At 40.1% G+C, this 14,266-nt stretch overlaps 1 protein-coding gene across 1 annotated transcript; it reads right to left on the bottom strand.

The window, feature by feature from the left end:
• Positions 1 to 5,667: 5,667 nt before the first annotated feature.
• On the bottom strand, positions 5,668 to 9,731 carry abrab (actin binding Rho activating protein b). Its single transcript, XM_061983382.1, has 3 exons — positions 9,435 to 9,731; positions 8,968 to 9,389; positions 5,668 to 6,151 (listed from the first exon to the last, which is right to left on the bottom strand). Exons 1-3 carry the CDS (start codon positions 9,729 to 9,731, stop codon positions 5,668 to 5,670), a joined length of 1,203 nt encoding a protein of 400 aa, XP_061839366.1.
• Positions 9,732 to 14,266: the final 4,535 nt, after the last annotated feature.

Consider the following 14,266-nt stretch of genomic DNA (forward strand, 5'->3'; position numbering starts at 1 on the left):
AACTTGCACTTACAGATGTAGCGACCAACTGTATTTAGTGACAGTGGGTTTCTGAAGTGTTCCTGAGCCCATGTGGTGATATCCTTTAGAGATTGATGTCGGTTTTTGGAGTGGAGTGATTTCTCCAGATTCTCTGAACCTTTTGATGATATTATGGACTGTAGATGTTGAAATCCCTAAATTTCTTGCAATTGCACTTTGAGAAACGTTGTTCTTAAACTGTTTGACTATTTGCTCACGCAGTTGTGGACAAAGGGGTGTACCTCGCCTCATCCTTTCTTGTGAAAGACTGAGCAATTTTTGGGAAGCTGTTTTTATACCCAATCCTGGCACCCACCTGTTCCCAATTAGCCTGCACACCTGTGGGATGTTCCAAATAAGTGTTTGATGAGCATTCCTCGAACTTTATCAGTATTTATTGCCACCTTTCCCAACTTCTTTGTCACGTGTTGCTGGCATCAAATTCTAAAGTTAATGATTATTTGCAAAAAAAAAAAGGTTTATCAGTTTGAACATCAAATATGTTGTCTTTGTAGTGCATTCAATTGAATATATATATATACCTCAGGCTACTGCATCCGAACTGCGTGTCTGGAGCTCCTGGGTCCCGCTGTCCATCCCTTCCGGGTGCCCGTCTTGGTTGGGGTCTGTTGGGCCTAGTCCCTGCGTCTATTGTGGTAGCTTGGTGCTGCAAGGTATTCCGAGGTGCTGCGTGTCGGCCAGTTGCTGGGGTAGTGACCTTGTTTGTCAGCATGTCTGTGATCTTCTTTTAATTCTTTTTTTAATTTTTTTTTATTAATTAATTAATTTATTTATTTATTTATTTATTTATTTTTTTTTAATATATTTTATTAATATTATTTTTTAATTTTTCCCCTCCCTCAGGGGGGGGGCTCGGCGGGGCGGTTGCTGGTTGTTCCATCTCCATCGTTGGGGTCCCTGCGGGTGGGGTGGGTGGTTCCCGTGGCCCTGTGCCTGGGTGGTCCTGCGGCGGCCGGTTTGGGTGGGGTGGCCGGGGGCTGGCCTCGCCGCGCTCTCCGGGGGTGGGGGGTGGGCTCGTGGGGGCCCGATTGCCGGTGGGGCGGGAGCGGTCTTCCCGTCCGGTTGCGGGGAGTCTCTGGGTCCCTCGGGCGGGGCGTCTCGCCTTTCCGCCCGTGTGGGGTGTGGTCTCTCGCTGGCTTGGGGTCTGGCTGTCCCCTGCTTTTCTCGTGCCCTGTCCTCTGCCGGGTGCGTCTGTCTGCGGCCTGCTGCTGGCCCTTGTGGGCGGTACGGTGGGTCGGGCTCTGGGGTTCCTGTCGCTGGCCGGCTTGGCTGCGTGGGGGCGGTGGTCCCTGGTTCCCTGGGCACCACGCCTCCTGTTTGTGGGTTGGGCTCTCGGGGGTGATGGGGCCGTGCTCTGGCTCCCACGCACTCTGGGAGTCGAATGTATTGTACATGCAAATTCACATATGCTCACATACGTACATAGGTACCTACGCTCCCACATACATACACAAATACAGTACATATTTACCTACCTAATGTTCGTACATCCACACGCACATTCAATATACAAACATACACATACACATACTGTACATATACATTCACTGTACAAACACATATACACATTCTGTACATATACATTCATTGTACAAACACATATACACATTCTGTACATATACTAGTACATATGCATACTTACACTCATGCACATAATCACGTTTCATCAAACATATATTAACGTTGTTGCCCTAGGGTAAACTGGGTGTAACACATGGCACACTGACAAAGCTTAACCTATTGTGACTATAACAATCTACAAGGTTAATGTAGGTTGCTTCTCTTTCTCCCCCTCCATTTTTCTGCATTCTTTCGTATCTCAAGTTATCATTACGTATATGTATTGTTGCATTTAAACAACTGTATTGTTGATAATAAAGGTAAATTATTGGTATTGTTCATTATCAATAGCGCTATTTCTATTGGTATTTGTATTGATCCATTTGTAGTGTAATAATGCTCATTGTCATTTCTGTATTATTTTTTATTTTTCGCTAACTGCTTATTTGCTATTACTTTTACCATCATATTTGTACATGTCATATTTGCTGATGTTGCTCTATTGTTGTTGTTGTTGTTGTTTGCTGTTGTTGTTTTTGTCTCTCTGTCTAATCCCCCTCTTGTCCCCACAATTTCCCCCTCTGTCTTCTTTTTTTTTCTCTTTCTATCCCCTCCTGCTCCGGCCCGGCTGCACTAAATGATAATATAAATACATTTAATAAAGTCAAATACAAATAAGGCAACAAGAGAAGTATCCTACACTTCTCTTTTGTAAAGTAAATCTGAACAGCCGACATGGGCATCTACATCAACTATATGATTTGCCTGAGAAGCTGGACAGGACACAAAAAAGAAAAAAAAGAAAAAAAAAAAAAAAATCAATTGAATATGGGTTGAAAATGATTTGCAAATCATTGTATTTCGTTTATATTTACATCTAACACAATTTCCCAACTCATATGGAAACAGGGTTTGTCATTTTAAACTGAAGACGATACACATTTTCTATTCAGTCGGATAACAGGGCTCTTAACAAAATGGAACAATATTCAATATTTCTTCTGCCAAGGATATTGTGTGTGTGTGTTTAGGTATTATTAAAACAAATAAAAACTTGGTTAAAAGATGTTAGTGTGTTTAAGTACCTTTTGAGCAAATTTAATAATACCGTGATATGATAACCGTGATAATTTTGGTCACGATAAAAGTGATATGAAATTTATCGTTAAATCCCTAAAACATTGCATTCAAAAGTCATTTATCAGCAGAAATATGGATACAATTTCTTGATGATCTCGCATTAAAATGCATGTTGTTATTTTTTTAACAATCTTTTACCATATTTTTGCTGTAAAATCAGTCCCTCCAGGATTTCGCTGGCTTTTTTTGTGATTTGTAAATGCCTGACCATTTCTGCAGCCTTTCCAGAACCTTGCGGCAAAAGTTGCAATGTTTTTAGGCTTATTTTACTTTCAATAATATTGAATCAACTTGGGATTTTAAGAATTTGGTGTCAATGTTTTAAAATTGTTTTAATACAAAGACTGTATTGATGTTTCACTCGTTTTATACCACGCCGACGATTAGTAGACACTAGCCGGCATACTGAGGGCTCATTGCCAATTTACTGTAGTGTTTTGAATATGTTTTATACATTAAAACTAATATTAGTAAAAATCAATTATTTCATTGTGTGACTGCTTCACAGCATTCATACAATTATAGTTATAGAAAGAAAGACCACCAAAGGCTTCCTTATTGTCTCCTTTCTGCTCCGTCATCCACAAGTTGCAGACATTATCCATGCTTGTTTTACGCTCAAAGAGTTTTTGTCCATCTTAAACATTTGTTTATGTTCTAACTAGGGATGTCCGATAATGGCTTTTTGCCGATATCCGATATTCCGATATTGTCCAACTCTTTAATTACCGATACCGATATCAACCGATAGCGATATCAACCGATATATACAGTCGTGGAATTAACACATTATTTTGCCTAATTTGGACAACAAGGTATGATGAAGATAAGGTACTTTAAAAAAAATTAATAAAATAAAATAAGATAAATAAATTAAAAATATTTTCTTGAATCAAAAAGAAAGTAAAACAATATAACAACAGTTACATAGAAACTAGTAATTAATGAAAATGAGTAAAATTAACTGTTAAAGGTTAGTACTATTAGTGGACCAGCAGCACGCACAATCATGTGTGCTTACGGACTGTATCCCTTGCAGACTGTATTGATCTATATTGATATATAATGTAGGAACCAGAATATTAACAACAGAAAGAAACAACCCTTTTGTGTGAATGAGTGTGAATGAGTGTAAATGGGGGAGGAAGGTTTTTTGGGTTGGTGCACTAATTGTAAGTGTATCTTGTGTTTTTTATGTTGATTTAATAAAAAAAAACAAAAAACGATACTGATAATAAAAAAAACGATACCGATAATTTCCGATATTACATTTTAACGCATTTATCGGGTGATTATATCGGCAGGCCGATATTATCGGACATCTCTAGTTCTAACCCATTTATCCCCACATGCTGAGAGCTTCTAAGACAAACTGAACAGGCCAGTTGCAATCGATTGACTGCCCGGAGAATATCATTGCATGTCAACGTTTCCTTCATTTAAATGATGCCTCTTTGCAAATGAGAATGTGTTCTTAATTGTCTTACTTTGCATAAATAAAGGTTTGATAAATATACAAATACAGTACATGAACTAGAAAAGTACCGTATTTTCTGGACCATAGGGCACACTGCTGATGAATGGTCTATACTCGATCTTTTTCCATATATAAGGCGCACCGGATTATAAGGCGCATTAAAGGGGTCATATTATGATTTTTCTCTAAATTCAAAACACTTCCTTGTGGTCTACATAACATGTAATGGTGGTTCTTAGGTCAAAATGTTGCATAGATTATGTTTTACAGATCATCTTCAAGCCGCTTTCTGACAATCGCTTCAGAATGCGCCGTTTTGTGGGCGGTCTTATTTACGTGGCTCACCTTCGACAGCGTCTTCTCCCCGTCATCTTTGTTGTAGCGGTGTAGCGTGCAAGGACGGGAGTGGAAGAAGTGTCAAAAGATGGCGCTAACTGTTTTAATTACATTCAGACTTTACTTAAATCAATAATGGAGCAGCATCTCCTCATCCGCCGGAAATGTGTCCCGTGAAAAACGTCCGACCGGAACTCTCTAATACCTAAAGTTCCTTGGGTGAATAATGTAAACTCACTATACCGGTATGTTTTAGCGCTTTCATGGCAGTTATAAGTAAGAACTTTACACTACTTTATATTTGAAATGGCAACAGCGGAGGATGAATGTCCCATAACAAGAAGATGGAGAAAAAGAAGAAGCTTATTGACTACAGCGGATTTATGCAGATCCCAAATACAGATCAGCAGGTACCACAAGGTAAGAAAAGTTGCTTTTGCATAACGTTGCGGAAAAAACCCGCCAGATAAAATGTCTTTCCTTATACACACACCATAATAATACTCGTATGTTGAAGCACAGTACAATCCATCAAGCGATGTGGCTTCATAGCTTACCAAAGTCGTACTAAAATATTTTGATAGATTTTTGAGAGCCGTGTGTAATGTTCTATATTTTCAATGGAACATATAACATGTTGGTGTTGTTTACTTGAGTCATAATGCAGTCGACACGTATCTCTTATCTTTGACTGCCATCTACTGGTCACACTTATCATTTCACTACGTACCAAATAAAGTAGCTTCGAGGTCGTTAAGCAAAACCAGAATTATTCCGTACATTAGGTGCACCGGGTTGTAAGGTGCACTGTCGAGTTTTAAGAAAAAAAAAAGATTTTAAGTGCACTTTATAGTCCGGAAAATACGGTAAATGTTCATATACTTAATTACCCAAAAGGCCTAGAGCCGTAGACCGGAACCGTAAGTAGGTCTAAGGTACACAGGGTTTGAGCGCTGCTCAGAATCAAATTTGATTGCCGGAAATTACACTAATCGGCCAAAATGTGTGGGAAAGTGGAGGGCTTTGGACAAAATTACGAGGCCTCTTATAATTGCGTGAATTGGCGCGATCATGACATCGTGACATCCTGGAGGGACTTTCAAATGTGAATATTATACTAGCAGAGTGATGATCACTCCATCATCCTGTCCTTGCCACAGCATTTCCCCTTCAAAGTGGACTTTCCCATGTTTCCGGGCTCTCATTAGAATCCCCACCACCTTATCGGAGATCCGGACATATCTTTCAAACAGTTCTCCAAATGTAATCCTGGTCTTCCCATCTGGGTCAGGGTCAGCCATAATCCTGATTATGTAACACATATCGTCAATCTCCCGATGGATGTGTTGCTCAGCACGTTTTGCTCGCTCTGCAGTTTTTGTCCCCTCCTTGGGACGTCCGTATCCATCCTGGCCTTTTTGGAGGCGGAGGGACATGGAGTAGTCATAGTCAAAGTTTTCACTGAAGGGGTTTATTTTTTGGGTATCCGTGTGTTCCGAGGCCCAGTTCTGCCAGCGGCTCTTGAGATCCCCAACAGGGCTGTATTTCTTTGAGCGAGCGCAGATTTTATTGGCGTCAACAGCTTCCTTTCCAGACCTGAAAAGTATGTAAGATTGCAAGATAAACAAATACAATTTTATGTGATACCACAGGATGTTCTAAACAAGGTTTTTCTCATTTGTACTTAATGCTAAATGTTAAAGCGGAAACGCAGAGCTTTCAATTCCTCGATACTGGACTGTGCACTGTTTAGTTTACAACTAGAATGTTCAGTTTGTTTTAGAAGAGGTTTCGCTTCCAGCCAGACTATGAGACGTGAAAACGTCCTCAAATTACATTAATTAATTAAATTACATTTTAGTTTTACAAACCCCGTTTCCATATGAGTTGGGGAATTGTGTTAGATGTAAATATAAACGGAATACAATGATTTGCAAATCCTTTTCAACCCATATTCAATTGAATGCACTACAAAGACAAGATATTTGATGTTCAAACTCATAAACTTAATTTTTTTTTTGCAAATAATAATTAACTTAGCATTTCATGGCTGCAACATGTGCCCAAGTAGTTGGGAAAGGACATGTTCACCACTGTGTTACATGGCCTTTCCTTTTAACAACAGTCAGTAAACGTTTGGGAACTGAGGAGACACATTTTTTAAGCTTCTCAGGTGGAATTATTTCCCATTCTTGCTTGATGTACAGCTTAAGTTGTTCAACAGTCCGGGGGTCTCCGTTGTGGTATTTTAGGCTTCATAATGCGCCACACATTTTCAATGGGAGTCAGGTCTGGACTACAGGCAGGCCGCACTCTTTTACTATGAAGCCATGTTGATGTAACACGTGGCTTGGCATTGTCTTGCTGAAATAGGCAGGGGCGTGCATGGTAACGTTGCTTGGATGGCAACATATGTTGCTCCAAAACCTGTATGTACCTTTCAGCATTAATGGCGCCTTCACAGATGTGTAAGTTACCCATGTCTTGGGCACTAATACACCCCCATACCATCACAGATGCTGGCTTTTCAACTTTGCGCCTATAACAATCCGGATGGTTCTTTTCCTCTTTTGTCCGGAGGACACGACGTCCAAAGTTTCCAAAAACAATTTGAAATGGGGACTCGTGAGACCACAGAACACTTTTCCACTTTGTATCAGTCCATCTTAGATGAGCTCAGGCCCAGCGAAGCCGACAGCATTTCTGGGTGTTGTTGATAAACGGTTTTCGCCTTGCATTGGAGAGTTTCAACTTGCACTTACAGATGTAGCGACCAACTGTAGTTACTGACAGTGGATTTCTGAAGTGTTCCTGAGCCCATGTGGTGATATCCTTTACACACTGATGTCGCTTGTTGATGCAGTACAGCCTGAGGGATCAAAGGTCACGGGTTTAGCTGCTAAACGTGCAGTGATTTCTCCAGATTGTCTGAACCCTTTGATGATATTATGAACCGTAGATGGTGAAATCCCTAAATTCCTTGCAATAGCTGGTTGAGAAAGGTTTTTCTTAAACTGTTCAACAATTTGCTCATGCATTTGTTGACAAAGTGGTGACCCTCGCCCCATCCTTGTTTGTGAATGACTGAGCATTTCATGGAATCTACTTTTATACCCAATCATGGCACCCACCTGTTCCCAATTAGCCTGCACACCTGTGGGATGTTCCAAATAAGTGTTTGATGAGCATTCCTCAACTTTATCAGTATTTATTGCCACCTTTCCCAACTTCTTTGTCACGTGTTGCTGGCATCAAATTCCAAAGTTAATGATTATTTGCAAAAAAAAAAAAAAGTTTATCAGTTTGAACATCAAATATGTTGTCTTTGTAGCATATTCAATTGAATATGGGTTGAAAATGATTTGCAAATCATTGTATTCCGTTTATATTTACATCTAACACAATTTCCCAACTCATATGGAAACGGGGTTTGTACTTTCGGCTAGTCGTACAAGATCTGGTCTGACTGGATCTAAATCTCACTAAGTCTATAAGCAGGAACTGATAAAGCCTGCTCGGATGAGAGTCAAAACGTCTTCAGAGACAAACTGAACAGTCCAGTTGCGATTGAGTACATGTTCTGCCAATACAATGACCCGGATAAATGGGAACATTGATTAAACCAGATCCGACAAGGCCGGATTGTCAGTCAAGGAACAAAACAGAGGGTTTGGGTCTCCCGGAGAGTATTAAATCCATTTATCCACCTTCTATTGCTTGTCCCTGCATTTGGGCGGAAGACAGGGTACACCCTGGAGAAGTCGCCACCAAAACAGATAGACAGACAATCATTCTCACTCATATTCACACATGGGGCCAATTTAGTGTTGTAACCAGCCTATCCCCTGGTGCATGTCTTTAAAGGTGGGAGAAAACCAGAGTTCCCGGAGAGAACCCAGATTATACAAAGTCCACACAGAAGGACCCCAAGCCAGGGAATCAAACCCAGGACGTCCTCGGTGTGAGGCACGAGCGCCGAGTATCCGATCAAAGCAGATATTTGTATTACCTTAATTACTTTGAATTTGGCCTCAATGTCTTGTAAAGGGTCACTATCTTGACGTCTAGATCTTAGTTGGCAAAGAGCTGGGTTATTTAGTGGACGTCTAGACGTATGCATTTCTACTCATGTTGTCAGCACTTTATTATCTTTTACTGTACAAAGACAAAACAAACTATTCTGAGTAGAAATATCACAACTTGATTTCTAGTGCCAATACCAACCATAAATCCTGCAGTCATGCAGGGAGAGAATATAATTGGGCAGGGTAGTGCTGAGGAAGCAAACCAACAACCACTACTAAATAGCTTTTTTTGATCCACATCTTGTCACAAACCAAAGACCCTGATTCCCCAAGTTACTGTTACTCCATCTTTTCCACACTGACACCAGGCAAGAATCGGTTACTCACATGAAAACTTGCGGCCTTTTGATTCTAACATACGACTCTGCATCGAAGGTTTTCTTTGAGTCGGTCAGCGATGTTCCAGAATCGTCCTTAATGTTTACCGCCTGTCTTTCAAATCTAGCATCCTTTGCATCGGCATTACCAACAAGCTGTTCGTCTTCTTGAGCACCTTCATTTTGAAGCTTCTGTTCATTCTCCACCTCCCTCCAGCTTTGGGTTAGCGATGAGACCATGTTGGTACACTTTCTGCGGCGCGTTGGAGAGAGTCTTGTCTTTAGCAACCTGTCTATGTCCTCGTTCGATGGTTGAGCCTCTTTCTCAATCCTGTTAGTCAGGAACTTAATTCCAGCACTTCTTTCTTGCGGGTGGCTGGTCACAGTCTTCACCACCAACTTTGTCTTGATAGAGGATGAGATCAGCGGTACCTCTGATTTGTTGTCATCTTCAGCCTTGGCTTGATCTTGCTTTACTTTTTCAGTTTCAGGTGCACCTTTAGAAGCAACTGATCGATTCTGAGCATCTTCTGTTTTCTGTCTTGCAATGGACTTCTTTGGGATCCAAGTCTTTTTGGGTACCTCTGTTGGTTCTCCCATCCATGATGGACACCATCCACTAGGCTCTGCAGCCTGCTTCGCCTCATTCTCAGAAATCCACTGCTGCCAACTGTTCGCCAGGCCACACACCGTGTTTAGGTTGCGACGCTTCTTGATATTCTTGTTGGCGGACGCTTTCCTTTGAGATGTTTGGCAAGTTTGTTGGTCAGACATCGTCGGAAGAACAAATTCCAATCGCTTGTGAGCTTTAATAATTTTCCTTTTCTCGTAGCCTCTTTGCTGGCTCTCTCTTTGTTGCAGCTCTCAAAGTACTCGAGGGTCCCGTTCTGCTCACCTTTCACTGACACTGCTCACCCCTAAGGAGTCATGTGTCATCACAACTAGGGGTAACCAGGGGTAAACATAGAAATGGATGACAGGGTGCAGAGGGCTATGAAACATACATGGTCAGGGAAAGTCTTGATACATTGGAATGTTGTTGTTTTGCCTTGTTGTCATGTTGGGCAAGAGGATATTGTTGATATGTTTGTTTGTCCACGACATTTGAAAAGAGGCACGCAAACAAATCCAAAAAATCACAAGAAAGAGGGAAAAGGAAGATAACCGTTCAAGAACCAGGGTTCTTTGCAGTGGACATTGTTTTGCTTAACTGGGCTGTTTTTTCTCGAAATGTGTGACAACTCCAAAGGTCCACTGTGGAGGACGCTAATAGGTTCTTGGGAGGATATAGCAGCGACCCTTATCTACAAAAAGAAAGTGATACTGTATGTGTGAGAGTTAGGGCATGAAAAGGTTGCATCTTGCAATCCAAGACAGATCAACTGATGCACAAATAGCAATTCTAAAGACGGTATGCTTTGCTTAACTTTGTGTAAGTTTCATTTCTTTTTTTAATGTAACTTTACTTTGTTGATTCCTGCTCTATGTCTGTGCGGAAGCTTATAAATAGAATTTGGCACAGGCGAATGACACAGTTGCAGCTGTTGTCAGTCCGTCAAGGAGGATGCTAGCCACTCATCTGGCGCCAAAACAGCACACAATGCCGTCTGAACCGTGTCTGCGGGTATCGCCATTCCACACAGCAAGGGTGTAGGGATTCAACAGCCACAAATTACCGTACTTTCTCTTTTGCGCTACCCTTTTTTTTTGTGTTAGTTAAAACATGCGTGGTAGTACTAATGGTTCACATTTCAGGAAGCTTATCCAAGATATACATGCAAACATGGGATTAGAAGAAAAAAAATCCCCTGTCGCTCTGCAACTTCCTTATTGTTATAGGTCACAATAGAAACTGTCAATCACACAGCTTTAGACACTTGAAAGCGCACGCAAAGCTGATCTACTAAGCCTGTGCACAGAGGATTGTGTTTCTCAAATGAGTAAACTAGGGAGCGCAATCAATTTAGCATGTCTGTCTTCATGTATAAATGGAAGATATGTGCAAAAAATGTACATAAATAAGATCATTTATAGACACCATCTTCAGTGTCTGCCTTCTATGGGTATTTTCTCAAGTTTTATTTGAAATAGTTCAGTTCAGTTTCAGTTTATTTGGAACATGCATGCAATACAATGCAATTCATCACATATTTCCAGTTGTTTCATTACAGCACGCCCGAAAAGAAGTAGGAAGAAGCTGATCTTATTTAATCCTACCCCTTTTCATACCATAGCAATTTTATCCTGTTTCCTTGTTCTCTGTAACATAACAGTGAACAAATACATAATGAATAAACAATATACCATAGTAAGTAAACAAATATTAAATACATAAATAATCTTTGTCCCAATAAAAAAAAACAATTTTTATTGCATTTTTTTTTTTAATCTGTCCTGTCCAGCCATTTAGGCAAATCATATTGTTGATGTAGATGCTCATATCTGCTGCACAGAGTTACTTTAGAAAAGACAAGGGTTGAATACTCCTCTTGTTGCCTTATTTTTATTTGATTTGATTACATTTTTGGGAAGCATTTTATTGAATAAAACCAGTTTTCTTCCAAGTATTATACACATTGATCAAAACTGTTTATCCGTTTAATGAAGGAATGTAGTTAGTCATAGAACTGGCACCCAATGTTATTACAAACCCCGTTTCCATATGAGTTGGGAACTTGTATTAGATGTAAATATAAATGGAATACAATGATTTGCAAATCATTTTCAACCCATATTCAGTTGAATGCACTACAAAGACAAGATATTTGATGTTCAAACTCATAAACCCTTTTTTTTTTTTTGCAAATAATAATTAACTTAGAATTTCATGTCTGCAACACGTGCCAAAGTAGTTGGGAAAGGACATGTTCACCACTGTGTTACATGGCCTTTCCTTTTAACAACACTCAGTAAACGTTTGGGAACTGAGGAGACACATTTTTTAAGCCTCTCAGGTGGAATTCTTTCCCATTCTTGCTTGAAGTACAGCTTAAGTTGTTCAACAGTCCGGGGGTCTAAATTGTGTTATTTTAGGCTTCATAATGTGCCCCACATTTTCAATGGGAGACAGGTCTGGACTACAGGCAGGCCAGTCTAGTACCCGCACTCTTTTACTATGAAGCCACGGTAATGTAATACGTGGCTTGGCATTGTCTTGCTGAAATAAGCAGGGGCGTCCATGGTAACGTTGCTTGGATGGCAACATATGTTGCTCCAAAGCCTGTATGTACCTTTCAGCATTAATGGCGCTTTCACAGATGTGTAAGTTACCCATGTCTTGGGCACTAATACACCCCCATACCATCACAGATGCTGGCTTTTCAACTTTGCGCCTATAACAATCCGGATGGTTCTTTTCCTCTTTGGTCCGGAGGACACGACGTCCACAGTTTCCAAACAAAATGTGAAATGTGGACTCGTCAGACCACAGAACACTTTTCCACTTTGTATCAGTCCATCTTAGATGAGCTCAGGCCCAGCGAAGCCGACTACGTTTCTGGGTGTTGTTGATAAACGGTTTTCGCCTTGCATAGGAGAGTTTTAACTTGCACTTACAGATGTAGCGACCAACTGTAGTTACTGACAGTGGGTTTCTGAAGTGTTCCTGAGCCCTTGTGGTGATATCCTTTACACACTGATGTTGCTTGTTGATGCAGTACAGCCTGAGGGATCGAAGGTCACGGGCTTAGCTGCTTACGTGCAGTGATTTCTCCAGATTCTCTGAACCTTTTGATGATATTACGGACCGTAGATGGTAAAATCCCTAAATTCCTTGCAATAGCTGGTTGAGAAAGGTTTTTCTTAAACTGTTCAATAATTTGCTCACGCATTTGTTGACAAAGTGGTGACCCTCGCCCCATCCTTGTTTGTGAATGACTGAGCATTTCATGGAATCTACTTTTATACCCAATCATGGCACCCACCTGTTCCCAATTTGCCTGTTCACCTGTGGGATGTTTCAAATAAGTGTTTGATGAGCATTCCTCAACTTTATCAGTATTTATTGCCACCTTTCCCAACTTCTTTGTCAGGTGTTGCTGGCATCAAATTCTAAAGTTAATGATTATTTGCAAAAAAAAAAAAAAAAGTTTATCAGTTTGAACATCAAATATGTTGTCTTTGTAGCATATTCAACTGAATATGGGTTGAAAATGATTTGCAAATCATTGTATTCCGTTTATATTTACATCTAACACAATTTCCCAACTCATATGGAAACAGGGTTTGTAAAACAAAGTCCAGAGTTTGAATCAATAATTGTTTTGAATCGACAATCGATTTTGAATAGAATTGTTACCTCCAATCGTGTGGTGCCCAAAGATTTAGAGCCCTCCTATTTATGTTATTTTCAGCATTTTCTCAAACACAATTCAACTCAACTCCAGCACGGATACAATTATACCAATAAAAGCTCAGTAGTTTTCAATAGTTTTGAATGTAAGAAAAAATAATTTGTGTGATCCCTATATCTTGCCTTATTAATGACCCTTATTGCTTTCTTCTGCAGGTTTATGAGTAAATATTGTGTGCTTATGGAATTATTGCCTCAAACTTCCGCATTAAGTGGTGGCGATATCTTTCTTTTTGTAAAACAATCTTTTTTGTTCTACTCTTTGGTACTTCTTCCTATAAACAGTTGCGATTTTCCGTCACACCATGAATCACACCAGACACAAAATACCACAGATAACTTCAAATCTATCACCAAACAAATATGTTTCCTGTACACACAGCAAAGATGAACCCTTCCTCTCTACCTTTATTTATCAAACAAAGTCATCACTATTGTTTTTCTTATCATCAGATTTCATGTGAATCCATGTCCTAGTCAACTAAATAGATAGATAATACAAATCCAGCTCTTAGTAAGTATGCCATGAAGTGTAATTGTGAGAATGACCAGGAGAGGTCACTGTTATGTCATGGGAGCAGTAGCCTGGTAAGCACCTCCAGAAATGTAAAAATAGTTGTATAAAATTTGAATAGTGCCAATCCAGTTTATGCCATTTGTGTATTAATTAGAATACAATTTTGAATTTAAATATTTTAATGTCCAAACTTTTTGATGTATAAGGGCAGCTATTGGAGCTCATGCAGTAAATTCTGAGTGATTTAGGTCAAATGGACTTGGTGGTTCAAGCCGAGGAGGATCATCGCATCTGGACACAGCACACCTGTTGTCCTTGGTGCATCATCAAACATCTGCACCGTCGCTGCGGCTTTGTTTAGATTCCACTGCTTGTTTCAACGCTGTTTTGTTTGGCCAGCTGCACTGTTGTGCTCTTAATTGTCCTGGAATGTGTCTGTGA

Source organism: Nerophis lumbriciformis, linkage group LG21 (genome assembly GCF_033978685.3).
Source record: "Nerophis lumbriciformis linkage group LG21, RoL_Nlum_v2.1, whole genome shotgun sequence".
In the NCBI taxonomy this organism is placed as follows: Eukaryota; Metazoa; Chordata; class Actinopteri; order Syngnathiformes; family Syngnathidae; genus Nerophis; species Nerophis lumbriciformis.